The 12,485-nt window shown below is 49.3% G+C and overlaps 1 protein-coding gene across 1 annotated transcript; it reads right to left on the bottom strand.

The window, feature by feature from the left end:
- Positions 1 to 9,871: 9,871 nt before the first annotated feature.
- On the bottom strand, positions 9,872 to 11,725 carry LOC119431957 (uncharacterized protein K02A2.6-like). Its single transcript, XM_037699395.1, has one exon. The coding sequence runs from the start codon at positions 11,723 to 11,725 to the stop codon at positions 9,872 to 9,874; it is 1,854 nt and encodes a 617-aa protein (XP_037555323.1).
- Between the last annotated feature and the right edge of the window lie 760 nt (positions 11,726 to 12,485).

The raw sequence follows: 12,485 nt of genomic DNA, 5'->3' as shown, positions 1-12,485 counted from the left end.
TCACAAGCGAAAACGATTGCAAGTGTTTCCTTTTCTATGTGGGCGTATCGTTCTTCACTCGGCGTCAGCGCCCTTGACGCGTAGGTCACTGGGCGCCAGTCATCCCCGTGTCTTTGCAATAATGCAGCACCGATACCCGTTCCCGAGGCGTCCGCCGTTATCTTTGTGTTCCTTTTTTCATCAAAAAGAGCCAACAACGGGGATTTGTAAGCGCTGCGCAGATCTGGTCCCATTCGTGCTCATGGGCTGTTGTCCACTCAAACACCGAGGATTCTTTAACGAGGCTTCGAAGCAATGCTGTTTTGTCGCTCAATGCTGGCAGGTATTTTCGAAAGTAGTTCACGACACCGAGCAGTCTACGCACACCCTGTTTATCTTTTGGAGCTGGCATGGCACGGACGCTTTCGATTAAATCGGGACTAGGACGAATTACGTCTCGTCCATACATCGCCAAGGAATGCAGCCTGTGTGGTACAGAACACACACTTAGCTGGATTAAATGTTAGCCCTTCCTCCTGTGCCCGTCTCAGCACAGCAGTGACGCGTTCGTCGTGTTCTTCCTTAGAGTCGCCCCATATTAAAACGTCGTCTACGTAGACGCGCACTCCCGGCAGCCCTTCGAACATCTCTGTTAACGTCTTTTGGAACACCTCGCTCGCCGATGAAATTCCGAAAGGGAAGACGTAAAAAACGGTACCGCCCAAATGGTGTCGCAAAAGTGCATATTCGTGACGTGGCCTCGTCTAAAGGAATCTGATGAAAGCCGGCATTGGCGTCGAGCCGGGAGAAGTATTTTGCTCCTGCCAGTTCGCTCTCTATGTCCTCTCGTGAAGGCATAGGATAGTGCTCCCGCTTAATGCTCCTGTTCACTGCTCTCGGGTCCATGCAAATGCGAAGCGTACCATCCTTCTTGTGCACAACAACCAGGGGGCTTACCCAATCGGTTGGTTCATCCACCTTGACGATGATTGAGGCCTTTTCCATTCTTTGGAGTTCTTGTCGCAGGCGTCCTTTCAATGCTATGGGTACTCTGCGGGCAGGTTGGACGACTGGAACGGCATCCTCTCGTAGCACCATTTTGTAGGGTCGCTTGACGCAGCCGGTGCCGCTGAAGAGGTCAGGAAAGGCAAGCTGGAATTCCGTTCGCGTATAGCCTACATTCACAGCGTCCGCAGTCACCGGTATCAGACCAAACTGTTGGCATGCCTTTAAGCCAAGGATAGCTTGGCGCCCCTTTTTCACGATAAAGAACGAGACGGAATGCTGCGTTTCGCTTATCTCGAGATCTTCGGTTGCCACGCCAACGTGCTTGATTGCGCTGCCGTTGTATGCTGTGAGGACGGCCGCGCTCTTACGCGGAGTGCTTGCGTTGGCAATTCGGTTGAACAGGGATAGGGGCAGCAAATTTGCCTGAGACCCGGTATCTACTTTGAATTGTATCTCCAGACCGGCTATTTTGCCGCGAACCACCCAATCCGCTCCTATGGCTCCGGTGACGCCGCAAATGCTGATGCCCAAGATGTCAAAGTTTTCGTCGCCTTCTTCCAATTTGTGCACCTCGTTTATCCTGCGAGCATTGTTGCAGCATGCGGCGAAGTGATTTCGTTTCTTGCATGCATAACAAGTTTTCCCATATGCCGGGCACCACTCGGGGGCATGTACCTTGTTACAATTTCGACAACGAGTTGCATTCGCAAACTTCGTGCGGTTTGTGCGATTTGTGAAGTCAACGTGCAGGCTTTCCTTTGACCATGCTGCGCTCTGAAGGGCAGAAAGCTCAGCGGCTTTGCAAATTTCTTCTGCTTTCTGCAAGTTTAAGTCTTTGTCACTTAGCAACTTTTCTCGAAGTTTTGCATTATTTGTGCCAAAAACCACTTGATCCCTGATCATAGATTCTTCAAGTGAACCGAAGTTGCACAGCTTTGCCTGCTTTTTTAAGTCCCGTAGGAACCGCTCAAAAGGCTCGGCCTCTTCCTGTGTTCGCAGTCGGAAAATGTGCCTTTCGTAGACTTCATTACCCTGGTCGACACAGTATTCTTCAAACTTCCGCACTAACGTGTCATAATCTTCTCGGTTCTCACCTGCGGCAAACGAGAAGTTGTAGACATCGAGCGCCTCGTCCCCCGCGGTGCTCAGAAGAATCGCTGCTTTTACGGCCGATGGGCGGGGCTTCTCCGGTTCCGTAGCAGTGATGAACAGCTGCAGCTTCTGCTTGAACACCAGCCAGTTTTTCCTGATGTTGCCGGACAGGTGCAGCGATTCCGGGGGCTTTACGACGTCCATCTAGTACGTCACATCCCACTTCTGACACCATGTAACGTTTGACTGACAGACGAAACGACGATCAACATTTGGCTGGGCCTTGCCAAGACGAAAAGACCCCCGGCCGTTTATTTGCCGCGGTTACGTAGCCGTGTTCCCAGCGGGGAAGGGCGAACGAAAGACAGGAGGAAAGTAAAGCAGACGGAAGGGGGGGAGAGGAGGACAAGCCGATATCGCCGAGGACGAATGCAGACAGCAGATAGTCCGGTCTGTTACAGATCACACTGAATGACTGCAGCCAACGACTGTCAAAACGCTGGCAGCGAGCGCATACGCCGCGCAGCGTGCGAAGGTACAGCGGTGAGCACTGTTAGGGTGAACACGCGAGCGCGTGGCCGACGGCACTGTCAGCGCCCCGTTACGGTCATCACTGGAAACATTGCGCATGCGCATCACGCCTTCCGCGAAATAATTGTTCCACCGCGCGCATGACGTCATGAATGCACTTGTTCGTCGTCTGCTAGCCGCATTTTTGTTTTCTAAGCCCATGCATCCTGCATTTTAAGATTTCTTTAAACATCTGTGCTTGAACAGAACAAGACAAAAAAACTTGTATATCTATGGGGGCGTGTCTATTCGTTCCCTTCAAAGTTGTTGTGCATGCAACGCCGTATATAAAACAACCAAACATCTTTCGCAGCCGTTCATTCTGTCGCCAGATCGTATTATGGCTAGGGTTCCCGATGATGAACGGCGCTCAATTGTCGATCTTTCCCTGAAAGGTTATTCCCAGCGGTATATTGGCGCTTTAGTTAATAGGCCCCTGAAGTCTGTGAACAGGATAATTCAAGCCTACAAGTATGAAGGTCGCATTCAGGATGCACCCCGCGCGCCCCGCCCTAAAGCTACCACAGACGATGAAGACGCCCTCATAGTTGCAGCTGCTGTTCGTAACCCTTTCTTGCCAGCCCCAGCAATACGCGAGGACTTGGATTTGGACGTTTCGGACACCACTGTTCGACGTCGCCTGCGTACTGCGGGCCTTCGCAGTCGCGTCGCAGCGCAGAAGCCACTACTAACGGCGGCAAACAAGGACGCACGACGGCAGTTCGCTGAGCTGCACGAAGCATGGACATCAGAAGAGTGGGGTCACGTCATCTTTTCGGATGAGTCGACGTTTTCGACGCGACAAGACCAAAGATTGCGTGTTTGGAGACTACCAGGCACACGGTGAGGCAAACTTCCTGCTTTGAAAAGCAATTGTTTTAGTTAACGTCACAATGCCACGCAGGAACGACCCGGACAACGTGCAAGGTGTTTCTGCCAGTGGGAGATCGAGTGTGAACGTGTGGGGTGCTGTTTCAAGATATGGTTTAGGGCCCCTGCAACGTATACGTGGACACTTATCGTCGGAACAATACTGCAACATTTTGAACAATGTGCTGTTGCCATATGCGAGCAGTTTATTCCCAGACGGTGATTACCTGTTCCAACAGGACCGGTCACCGATACACACGGCGCGGGCTGTCAAGGAGTTCCAGGCGGAGCAGCACATGCAGCTACTGGAATGGCCTCCGAAAGGAGCGGACCTGAATGTGATAGAAAACGTGTGGGGCCGTCTGAAAGCTTCTTTGGCAAGGAAGCCCCTTTATTCCGCGACTTCGGACCAGTTGTGGGCGCAAGTCAGCAACGAGTGGGAAAGGCTGAAAGCCGATTGGGAATATGTTCGATCACTTTACGACTCGTTACCGTCCAGAATAGCTGCAGTCGTTGCTGTAAGTGGTCACATGACTCGCTATTAGATTTGCTCATGTTTTTATATTTGTTCTCATGGTCTTGTTTAACTTGAATTACAAAAGTGCAATTTTCTTGAATAAAAAGTTTAATAATTATCCCTCTTACACTCACTTTTTCCTTCACGCGCCAATCTTCAATCCAGATGGACCTTGAAATGCAGAAGGTATCAGCTCAGCGAACAAAAAATGCGGCTAGCAGACGACGAACAAGCGTATCGATGACGTGATGCGCGCGGTGGAAAGAGTGTTTCGCAAAGCACATGCTGCGCATGTGCAATGTTTCCAACGATGGCTGTTACGCGGCGCTGATAGTGCCGTCGGCCACGCGCTCGCGTGTTCACCCTAACAGTGCTCACCGCTGTACGTGCGGTCTATCGCTTCAACGGAAACTGAGCGGCTAATGCACGGCGCGTAAAGGTCAGATGATGATGATTAGTGGGGTTTAATGGCGCAAGGGCCAGATATGGCCAAAGAGCGCCATACACATGGTAATGAGTTTCCGATGAGTTGTTTATTAAATAGAGGAATGTGCTGTGAATGGTGTATGTTAAGTGGCTGTAAATAGGCCTAAAAACAGTCGCTGTAACTTGCGTAAAATATATAACTATTAAAATGATGACAGTGACTAGAGATGTGGGAAATGACCATGGATGGTTTGTTCTGAGGTAAAAACGTGTACTTGAAAGTAGCACTGGTGCCTCAACAGGACCCTTGAACGCAAGGCCTGAGAAGCACGTGCTCTATAATACTGCTGTCGCAGCAGCAGCCTCTGGAGAGAGGATGTGCTACGAATGTTGGGGGCTGATGACTCGCAATGTACCGGCATCTTCAAGGAACTTTAAAACTAACCTGTAGTCAAAGAACGGTTCTGTGCCTAGAAACATTGCTGGGTGTAGAGGTATATATTGTTTGTATGCTAAGGGAAAATATTTCTTTCTTTGAGTCTCTAATTCCTTGCACTCTATTAAGACATGGATTACAGTTAGCGTGTCGCCACATTTGCTACAGGAAGGGGGTTCATTACCAGTCAACAGGTGCGAGTGCGTGCCATACGTATGACCAATTCGGAGGCGGCAAAGGATGACTTCGGTTTGTCGTGTTTTCGTAGTGGGTGGCCAATTCCCTAGTTGTGGTTTAATGGCGTGAAGTTTATTTATTGTTTCCTCGTCCCATAAGTGCTGCCAATATCTCCTAAGGCTTTTGCGCAGGAAGTGCTTCATATCTATTGCAGGAACAGCTATAGAGGAAGTGTTCCCCTTCCTTACAAGGGAAACGGCAGTTTCATCTGCAAGCATGTTGCCCTCAATACCTCTGTGGCCGGGTACCCAGCATATAGCGACACGTTGGTTAGACGTATATGCTGTGCACAGCACTGAATAGAGCTCACTGAGCACAGGGTTTTGTGTTTACGAGGAGACATTAATGCCTTTACTACGCTTAATGAGTCGGTGAATATAACTGATTTTTGAAGCTTTGTTTTCATTATATACTTCCCTGCACACAATAGGGCATGAGCCTCAGCCGTAAATATGCTTGTTTCTGGATGCATTTCACCGGATTCAGAAAAGCATGGACCGATTGCCGCATAGGACACGCCAGCATGTGACTTTGATGCGTCAGTAAAGAATTCCGGGCAAGAGTATTTCGATTGAAGTTCACGAAAGTGCATCCGGATATGTACTTCCGGAGCATGCTTCGAGACATCAACAAACGATGTGTCAATTTCTATAAGTTGCCATTGCCACGGCGGTAACGGCTTTGCCGGAGCCATTACATGGTGTTGAAACAGTGGGACACCGCTTTCTTCGCCGAGTTTCCTCACCCGCAGTGAGAAGGGTTGCATTGCGGTAGGTCGGTTGTGGAAAAGTGTGGCACACGTAGTGTCATTTATAATGGAGTAACAAGGATGTCGGCAGTCCGAGTTTACTTTCAGGAAGTACATAAAGCTTGAGTAGGACCTTTGAAGGTTTAAGGGCCACTCATTTGATTCCACATAAAGACTTTGCACAGGGCTTGTTCTGAAGGCTCCGGTTGCCAAGCGGATGCCTAAATGATGAACAGGATCGATCATCTTTAAGGCACTGGGGGCGGCGGACTGATAGACTATCGCACCGTAGTCTATGCGTGAACGAATGAGGCTTTTGTATAAGTTCAACAAACACTTTCTGTCACTGCCCCATGTGGTGTGCGACAATATTTTAAGAATGTTTATTGCTTTTAAGCATTTGGCTTTAAGGTACTTTATGTGGGGAATGAAAGTCAGTTTAGAGTCTAGAATTGTGCCTAAAAATTTGTATTCTGTGTTTACTGGTATGAGCTGTCCGTGTAGTTGCAGTTCAGGGTCTGCTACGAGCCCTCTCTTTCGTGTGAATAGAACACACGAACTTTTATTTGGGTTTACTTTAAAGCCATTTTCTGTGGCCCATTTAGAGACTTTGTTCAGGGCAACTTGAACCTGTCGTTGGCACACTGTAAGGTTACAGGATTTATAGCCTATCTGTACGTCGTCGACGTACACGGAATAAGATATGGCTGAAGGCAATGATGTGCGAAGTGAGTTCATCTTGACTATGAAGAGCGTACAGCTGAGAACGCCTCCCTGAGGTACCCCAGTTTCCTGTATGAATGAACGGGACAACGCATTACCTATTTTGACCCGGAAAGTGCGATTCTGCAAGTAGCTCTCTATAACGTTTAGCATGTTCCCGCGGATGCCCATTGCCGACAGGTCTCGCAGGATTCCGTAACGCCACGTTGTGTCATACGCCTTCTCCATATCTAGAAAAAACAGATAAGAAGAACTGTTTATGTATGAAAGCATCCCGAATGTTTGTTTCGATGCGCACGAGATGGTCGGTTGTAGACCGGCCTTCTCTGAAACCGCATTGGTAAGGGTCAAGTAGTCTGTTAGATTCCAGGAAATGTAGAAGACGCCGATTAATCATTTTTTCAAATAACTTGCATAGACAACTAGTGAGCGCAATTGGGCGATAACTTGTCACAGAGGATGGGTCCTTGCCCTGTTTAAGACTGGGATTACAATGGCTTCTTTCCATGTAGATGGGAGATGTCCTGCAGCCCATATAGCATTGTACAGTGCAAGCAGTGTCATTTGAGTGTCTTCGTGAAAGTGTTTAATCATGTCGTACATGATTCTGTCAGGTCCGGGTGCAGAGCTGAGGCAAGCAGTCAGGGAGGCTTTCAGCTCGGCGATACAGAAGGGGAGGTTATAAGGTTCGTCATGTCTACATCTGCGGTTTATTACGTTGAGTTCTGCTATATCTTTATATTTAAGAATGCCTCGGAATAGTGAACTGAACTGGATACACGCTCGAAGTGCTTGCCAAGAGCGTCAGCTTGGTCTTTTAATGTATTCCCTTGGTCATTGACCAGTGGTAATGGCTGGGTTTGCTGGCCATTAAGTCTTTTCAACCCATTCCAGACTTTCGCTTCCTGCGTGTAAGAGTTTATGTTTGAGAGAAACCTCTCCCAGCTTGCCCTCTTTGCCTGTCTGCGCATCCGCCTTCCCTGTGACTTGACGTGCTTGAACGCAACGAGATTTTCAGCAGTTGGAAATCGGCGCAATATGCTCCATGCTTTGTTTTGTTTCTTTCGCGCTTCCTTGCAGTCGTCGTTCCACCAGGGAACCCGTCTTTTAGATGAGCTGCCCTTTGTCTGAGGAATGCATTTCTCTGCTGCGTCTACAATAAAAGCAGTAAAATACGCTACGGCGTCGTCTATGTTAAAATCACTGATAAAATCCGATGATATGCAGGTTGACTCTTTAAAACACAACCAATCTGCTGATGATAGTTTCCATCTAGGAGGATGCGGAGGACCATTTCTTGTTTTACCAAGTTTAATGTCGCAGGGAAGTGGTCACTTCCAAAAGATTGCTTATGACACTCCACTGCAGGTGGAGGAAGAGAGTCGGAGAGCCAATAGCTAAATCTATTGAGGAATATGAATTGTAATGTATGTTGTAGTATGTTGGCTCTTCTTATTGAATAGGCAAGCACCGGACGTCACTAGAAAGTTTTCTATTAGTCGACCTCTCGAGTCACACCGGGAGTCTCCCCACAGAGTGTTGTGCGCATTGAAATCGCCAACGACCACGTAAGGTTCAGGGAGCTGATTCATTAGGCTGTGAAGTTCTGTCTTGCTAAGGTGGTAATCCGGTGGTATGTAAATGGAACAGACAGTAACCAATTTGTTGCAAATAATTTCTCGTACTGATACTGCCTCGAGGGGCGTCTGAAGGACTAAGTGCCGACAAGCTACTGACTTATCAACAATTATTGCTACGGGCCGCCAGATGGGGCGTTAGCATTATCACGATCTTTGCGGAAGATGGCATATTGCCGCAGGAAATTTGTTTGCGTTGGCTTTACCCCGGGATCGGGGTTTCTTAGAATACGCTTCACGATCTGCATCCACCCTTTTCGGCACAAGCCATTTGACCGTGGGAACTCGGGACTTGACGTGATATGCTCGAAGTCATACCGGTGTACGAACAACGCGAACTCTCGCGATGCAAATTGAGGCCCGTTGTCGGTGCAAACTTGACTGGGAATGCCGTATCGAGAGAAGATAGCAGATATCTTGTCGATTACTTCCACTGCCGTGGTACCTCTCAGTTTCTCGACATCTGGAAAGTTAGAATGGGCATCAAACACAACAACGTAGTGATCTCCAGCGAATGTAAATAGGTCTATTCCTACGCGATACCACGGTCGGTCGGGCGTTGGCTGTAGCAGGAGGGGTTCACTCGGTTGGCTGTAGGCTTACTTTCGACATACGCTACAAGTTCGCGCTCGTTGTTCAATGTCACTGCTCATTCCCGGCCAGAAAACCAATCTACGAGCTCTAGCCTTACACTTGTTCATACCCAAGTGGCCTTCGTGAATACGCTCAAGAATTTCCGGACGCATTGATTTAGGCACAACCACTTTGCAACCCTTGAGAATCACTCCATTGACCACGGATAGCTCTTCCGCATACGGCTTCAGTACGCCGTCTATTGCCATGCCATCTTCCATTTGTTTCATAGTGCGGCTGAGAAGCGGATCTTCAAGGGTATCCTTTTGTAGTCGCACCATAGTCGCTTTGCTTATGATGCTGGAGACTACTTGCGTTGTGTGCACGTCCACGTCCTCGACTTGGTCACTTCCGCCAGTTGGTAGTGCGGCCCGGGACAGCATGTCTGCGAGTAACAGGTCCTTCCCAGGTAAAAACTGCAATACAAAATCAAATTTCATCAGACGGATGAAAAACCGTTGCAGTCTGGGTGGCATATCTCCAATGTTCTTTTGGGCAATCGCAATTAATGGCCGGTGATCAGTTTCAACCGTAATCTTTCGTCCATATACGAACTGATGAAATTTTTCACAAGCGAAAACGATTGCAAGTGTTTCCTTTTCTATGTGGGCGTATCGTTCTTCACTCGGCGTCAGCGCCCTTGACGCGTAGGTCACTGGGCGCCAGTCATCCCCGTGTCTTTGCAATAATGCAGCACCGATACCCGTTCCCGAGGCGTCCGCCGTTATCTTTGTGTTCCTTTTTTCATCAAAAGAGCCAACAACGGGGATTTGTAAGCGCTGCGCAGATCTGGTCCCATTCGTGCTCATGGGCTGTTGTCCACTCAAACACCGAGGATTCTTTAACGAGGCTTCGAAGCAATGCTGTTTTGTCGCTCAATGCTGGCAGGTATTTTCGAAAGTAGTTCACGACACCGAGCAGTCTACGCACACCCTGTTTATCTTTTGGAGCTGGCATGGCACGGACGCTTTCGATTAAATCGGGACTAGGACGAATTACGTCTCGTCCATTACATCGCCAAGGAATGCAGCCTGTGTGGTACAGAACACACACTTAGCTGGATTAAATGTTAGCCCTTCCTCCTGTGCCCGTCTCAGCACAGCAGTGACGCGTTCGTCGTGTTCTTCCTTAGAGTCGCCCCATATTAAAACGTCGTCTACGTAGACGCGCACTCCCGGCAGCCCTTCGAACATCTCTGTTAACGTCTTTTGGAACACCTCGCTCGCCGATGAAATTCCGAAAGGGAGACGTAAAAAACGGTACCGCCCAAATGGTGTCGCAAAAGTGCATATTCGTGACGTGGCCTCGTCTAAAGGAATCTGATGAAAGCGGGCATTGGCGTCGAGCCGGGAGAAGTATTTTGCTCCTGCCAGTTCGCTCTCTATGTCCTCTCGTGAAGGCATAGGATAGTGCTCCCGCTTAATGCTCCTGTTCACTGCTCTCGGGTCCATGCAAATGCGAAGCGTACCATCCTTCTTGTGCACAACAACCAGGGGGCTTACCCAATCGGTTGGTTCATCCACCTTGACGATGATTGAGGCCTTTTCCATTCTTTGGAGTTCTTGTCGCAGGCGTCCTTTCAATGCTATGGGTACTCTGCGGGCAGGTTGGACGACTGGAACGGCATCCTCTCGTAGCACCATTTTGTAGGGTCGCTTGACGCAGCCGGTGCCGCTGAAGAGGTCAGGAAAGGCAAGCTGGAATTCCGTTCGCGTATAGCCTACATTCACAGCGTCCGCAGTCACCGGTATCAGACCAAACTGTTGGCATGCCTTTAAGCCAAGGATAGCTTGGCGCCCCTTTTTCACGATAAAGAACGAGACGGAATGCTGCGTTTCGCTTATCTCGAGATCTTCGGTTGCCACGCCAACGTGCTTGATTGCGCTGCCGTTGTATGCTGTGAGGACGGCCGCGCTCTTACGCGGAGTGCTTGCGTTGGCAATTCGGTTGAACAGGGATAGGGGCAGCAAATTTGCCTGAGACCCGGTATCTACTTTGAATTGTATCTCCAGACCGGCTATTTTGCCGCGAACCACCCAATCCGCTCCTATGGCTCCGGTGACGCCGCAAATGCTGATGCCCAAGATGTCAAAGTTTTCGTCGCCTTCTTCCAATTTGTGCACCTCGTTTATCCTGCGAGCATTGTTGCAGCATGCGGCGAAGTGATTTCGTTTCTTGCATGCATAACAAGTTTTCCCATATGCCGGGCACCACTCGGGGGCATGTACCTTGTTACAATTTCGACAACGAGTTGCATTCGCAAACTTCGTGCGGTTTGTGCGATTTGTGAAGTCAACGTGCAGGCTTTCCTTTGACCATGCTGCGCTCTGAAGGGCAGAAAGCTCAGCGGCTTTGCAAATTTCTTCTGCTTTCTGCAAGTTTAAGTCTTTGTCACTTAGCAACTTTTCTCGAAGTTTTGCATTATTTGTGCCAAAAACCACTTGATCCCTGATCATAGATTCTTCAAGTGAACCGAAGTTGCACAGCTTTGCCTGCTTTTTTAAGTCCCGTAGGAACCGCTCAAAAGGCTCGGCCTCTTCCTGTGTTCGCAGTCGGAAAATGTGCCTTTCGTAGACTTCATTACCCTGGTCGACACAGTATTCTTCAAACTTCCGCACTAACGTGTCATAATCTTCTCGGTTCTCACCTGCGGCAAACGAGAAGTTGTAGACATCGAGCGCCTCGTCCCCCGCGGTGCTCAGAAGAATCGCTGCTTTTACGGCCGATGGGCGGGGCTTCTCCGGTTCCGTAGCAGTGATGAACAGCTGCAGCTTCTGCTTGAACACCAGCCAGTTTTTCCTGATGTTGCCGGACAGGTGCAGCGATTCCGGGGGCTTTACGACGTCCATCTAGTACGTCACATCCCACTTCTGACACCATGTAACGTTTGACTGACAGACGAAACGACGATCAACATTTGGCTGGGCCTTGCCAAGACGAAAAGACCCCCGGCCGTTTATTTGCCGCGGTTACGTAGCCGTGTTCCCAGCGGGGAAGGGCGAACGAAAGACAGGAGGAAAGTAAAGCAGACGGAAGGGGGGGAGAGGAGGACAAGCCGATATCGCCGAGGACGAATGCAGACAGCAGATAGTCCGGTCTGTTACAGATCACACTGAATGACTGCAGCCAACGACTGTCAAAACGCTGGCAGCGAGCGCATACGCCGCGCAGCGTGCGAAGGTACAGCGGTGAGCACTGTTAGGGTGAACACGCGAGCGCGTGGCCGACGGCACTGTCAGCGCCCCGTTACGGTCATCACTGGAAACATTGCGCATGCGCATCACGCCTTCCGCGAAATAATTGTTCCACCGCGCGCATGACGTCATGAATGCACTTGTTCGTCGTCTGCTAGCCGCATTTTTGTTTTCTAAGCCCATGCATCCTGCATTTTAAGATTCTTTAAACATCTGTGCTTGAACAGAACAAGACAAAAAAACTTGTATATCTATGGGGGCGTGTCTATTCGTTCCCTTCAAAGTTGTTGTGCATGCAACGCCGTATATAAAACAACCAAACATCTTTCGCAGCCGTTCATTCTGTCGCCAGATCGTATTATGGCTAGGGTTCCCGATGATGAACGGCGCTCAATTGTCGATCTTTCCCTGAAAG

The sequence above is a fragment of the Dermacentor silvarum genome, chromosome 10 (assembly GCF_013339745.2).
Source record: "Dermacentor silvarum isolate Dsil-2018 chromosome 10, BIME_Dsil_1.4, whole genome shotgun sequence".
In the NCBI taxonomy this organism is placed as follows: domain Eukaryota; kingdom Metazoa; phylum Arthropoda; class Arachnida; order Ixodida; family Ixodidae; genus Dermacentor; species Dermacentor silvarum.
Note: the sequence above shows the minus strand (reverse complement) of the source record. Positions and strands in the feature narration are given on the sequence as shown.

Excerpts from the sequence above, each read along its gene's own strand:
- LOC119431957 (XM_037699395.1), bottom strand. The coding sequence starts at position 11,725 with ATGGACGTCGTAAAGCCCCCGGAATCGCTGCACCTGTCCGGCAACATC.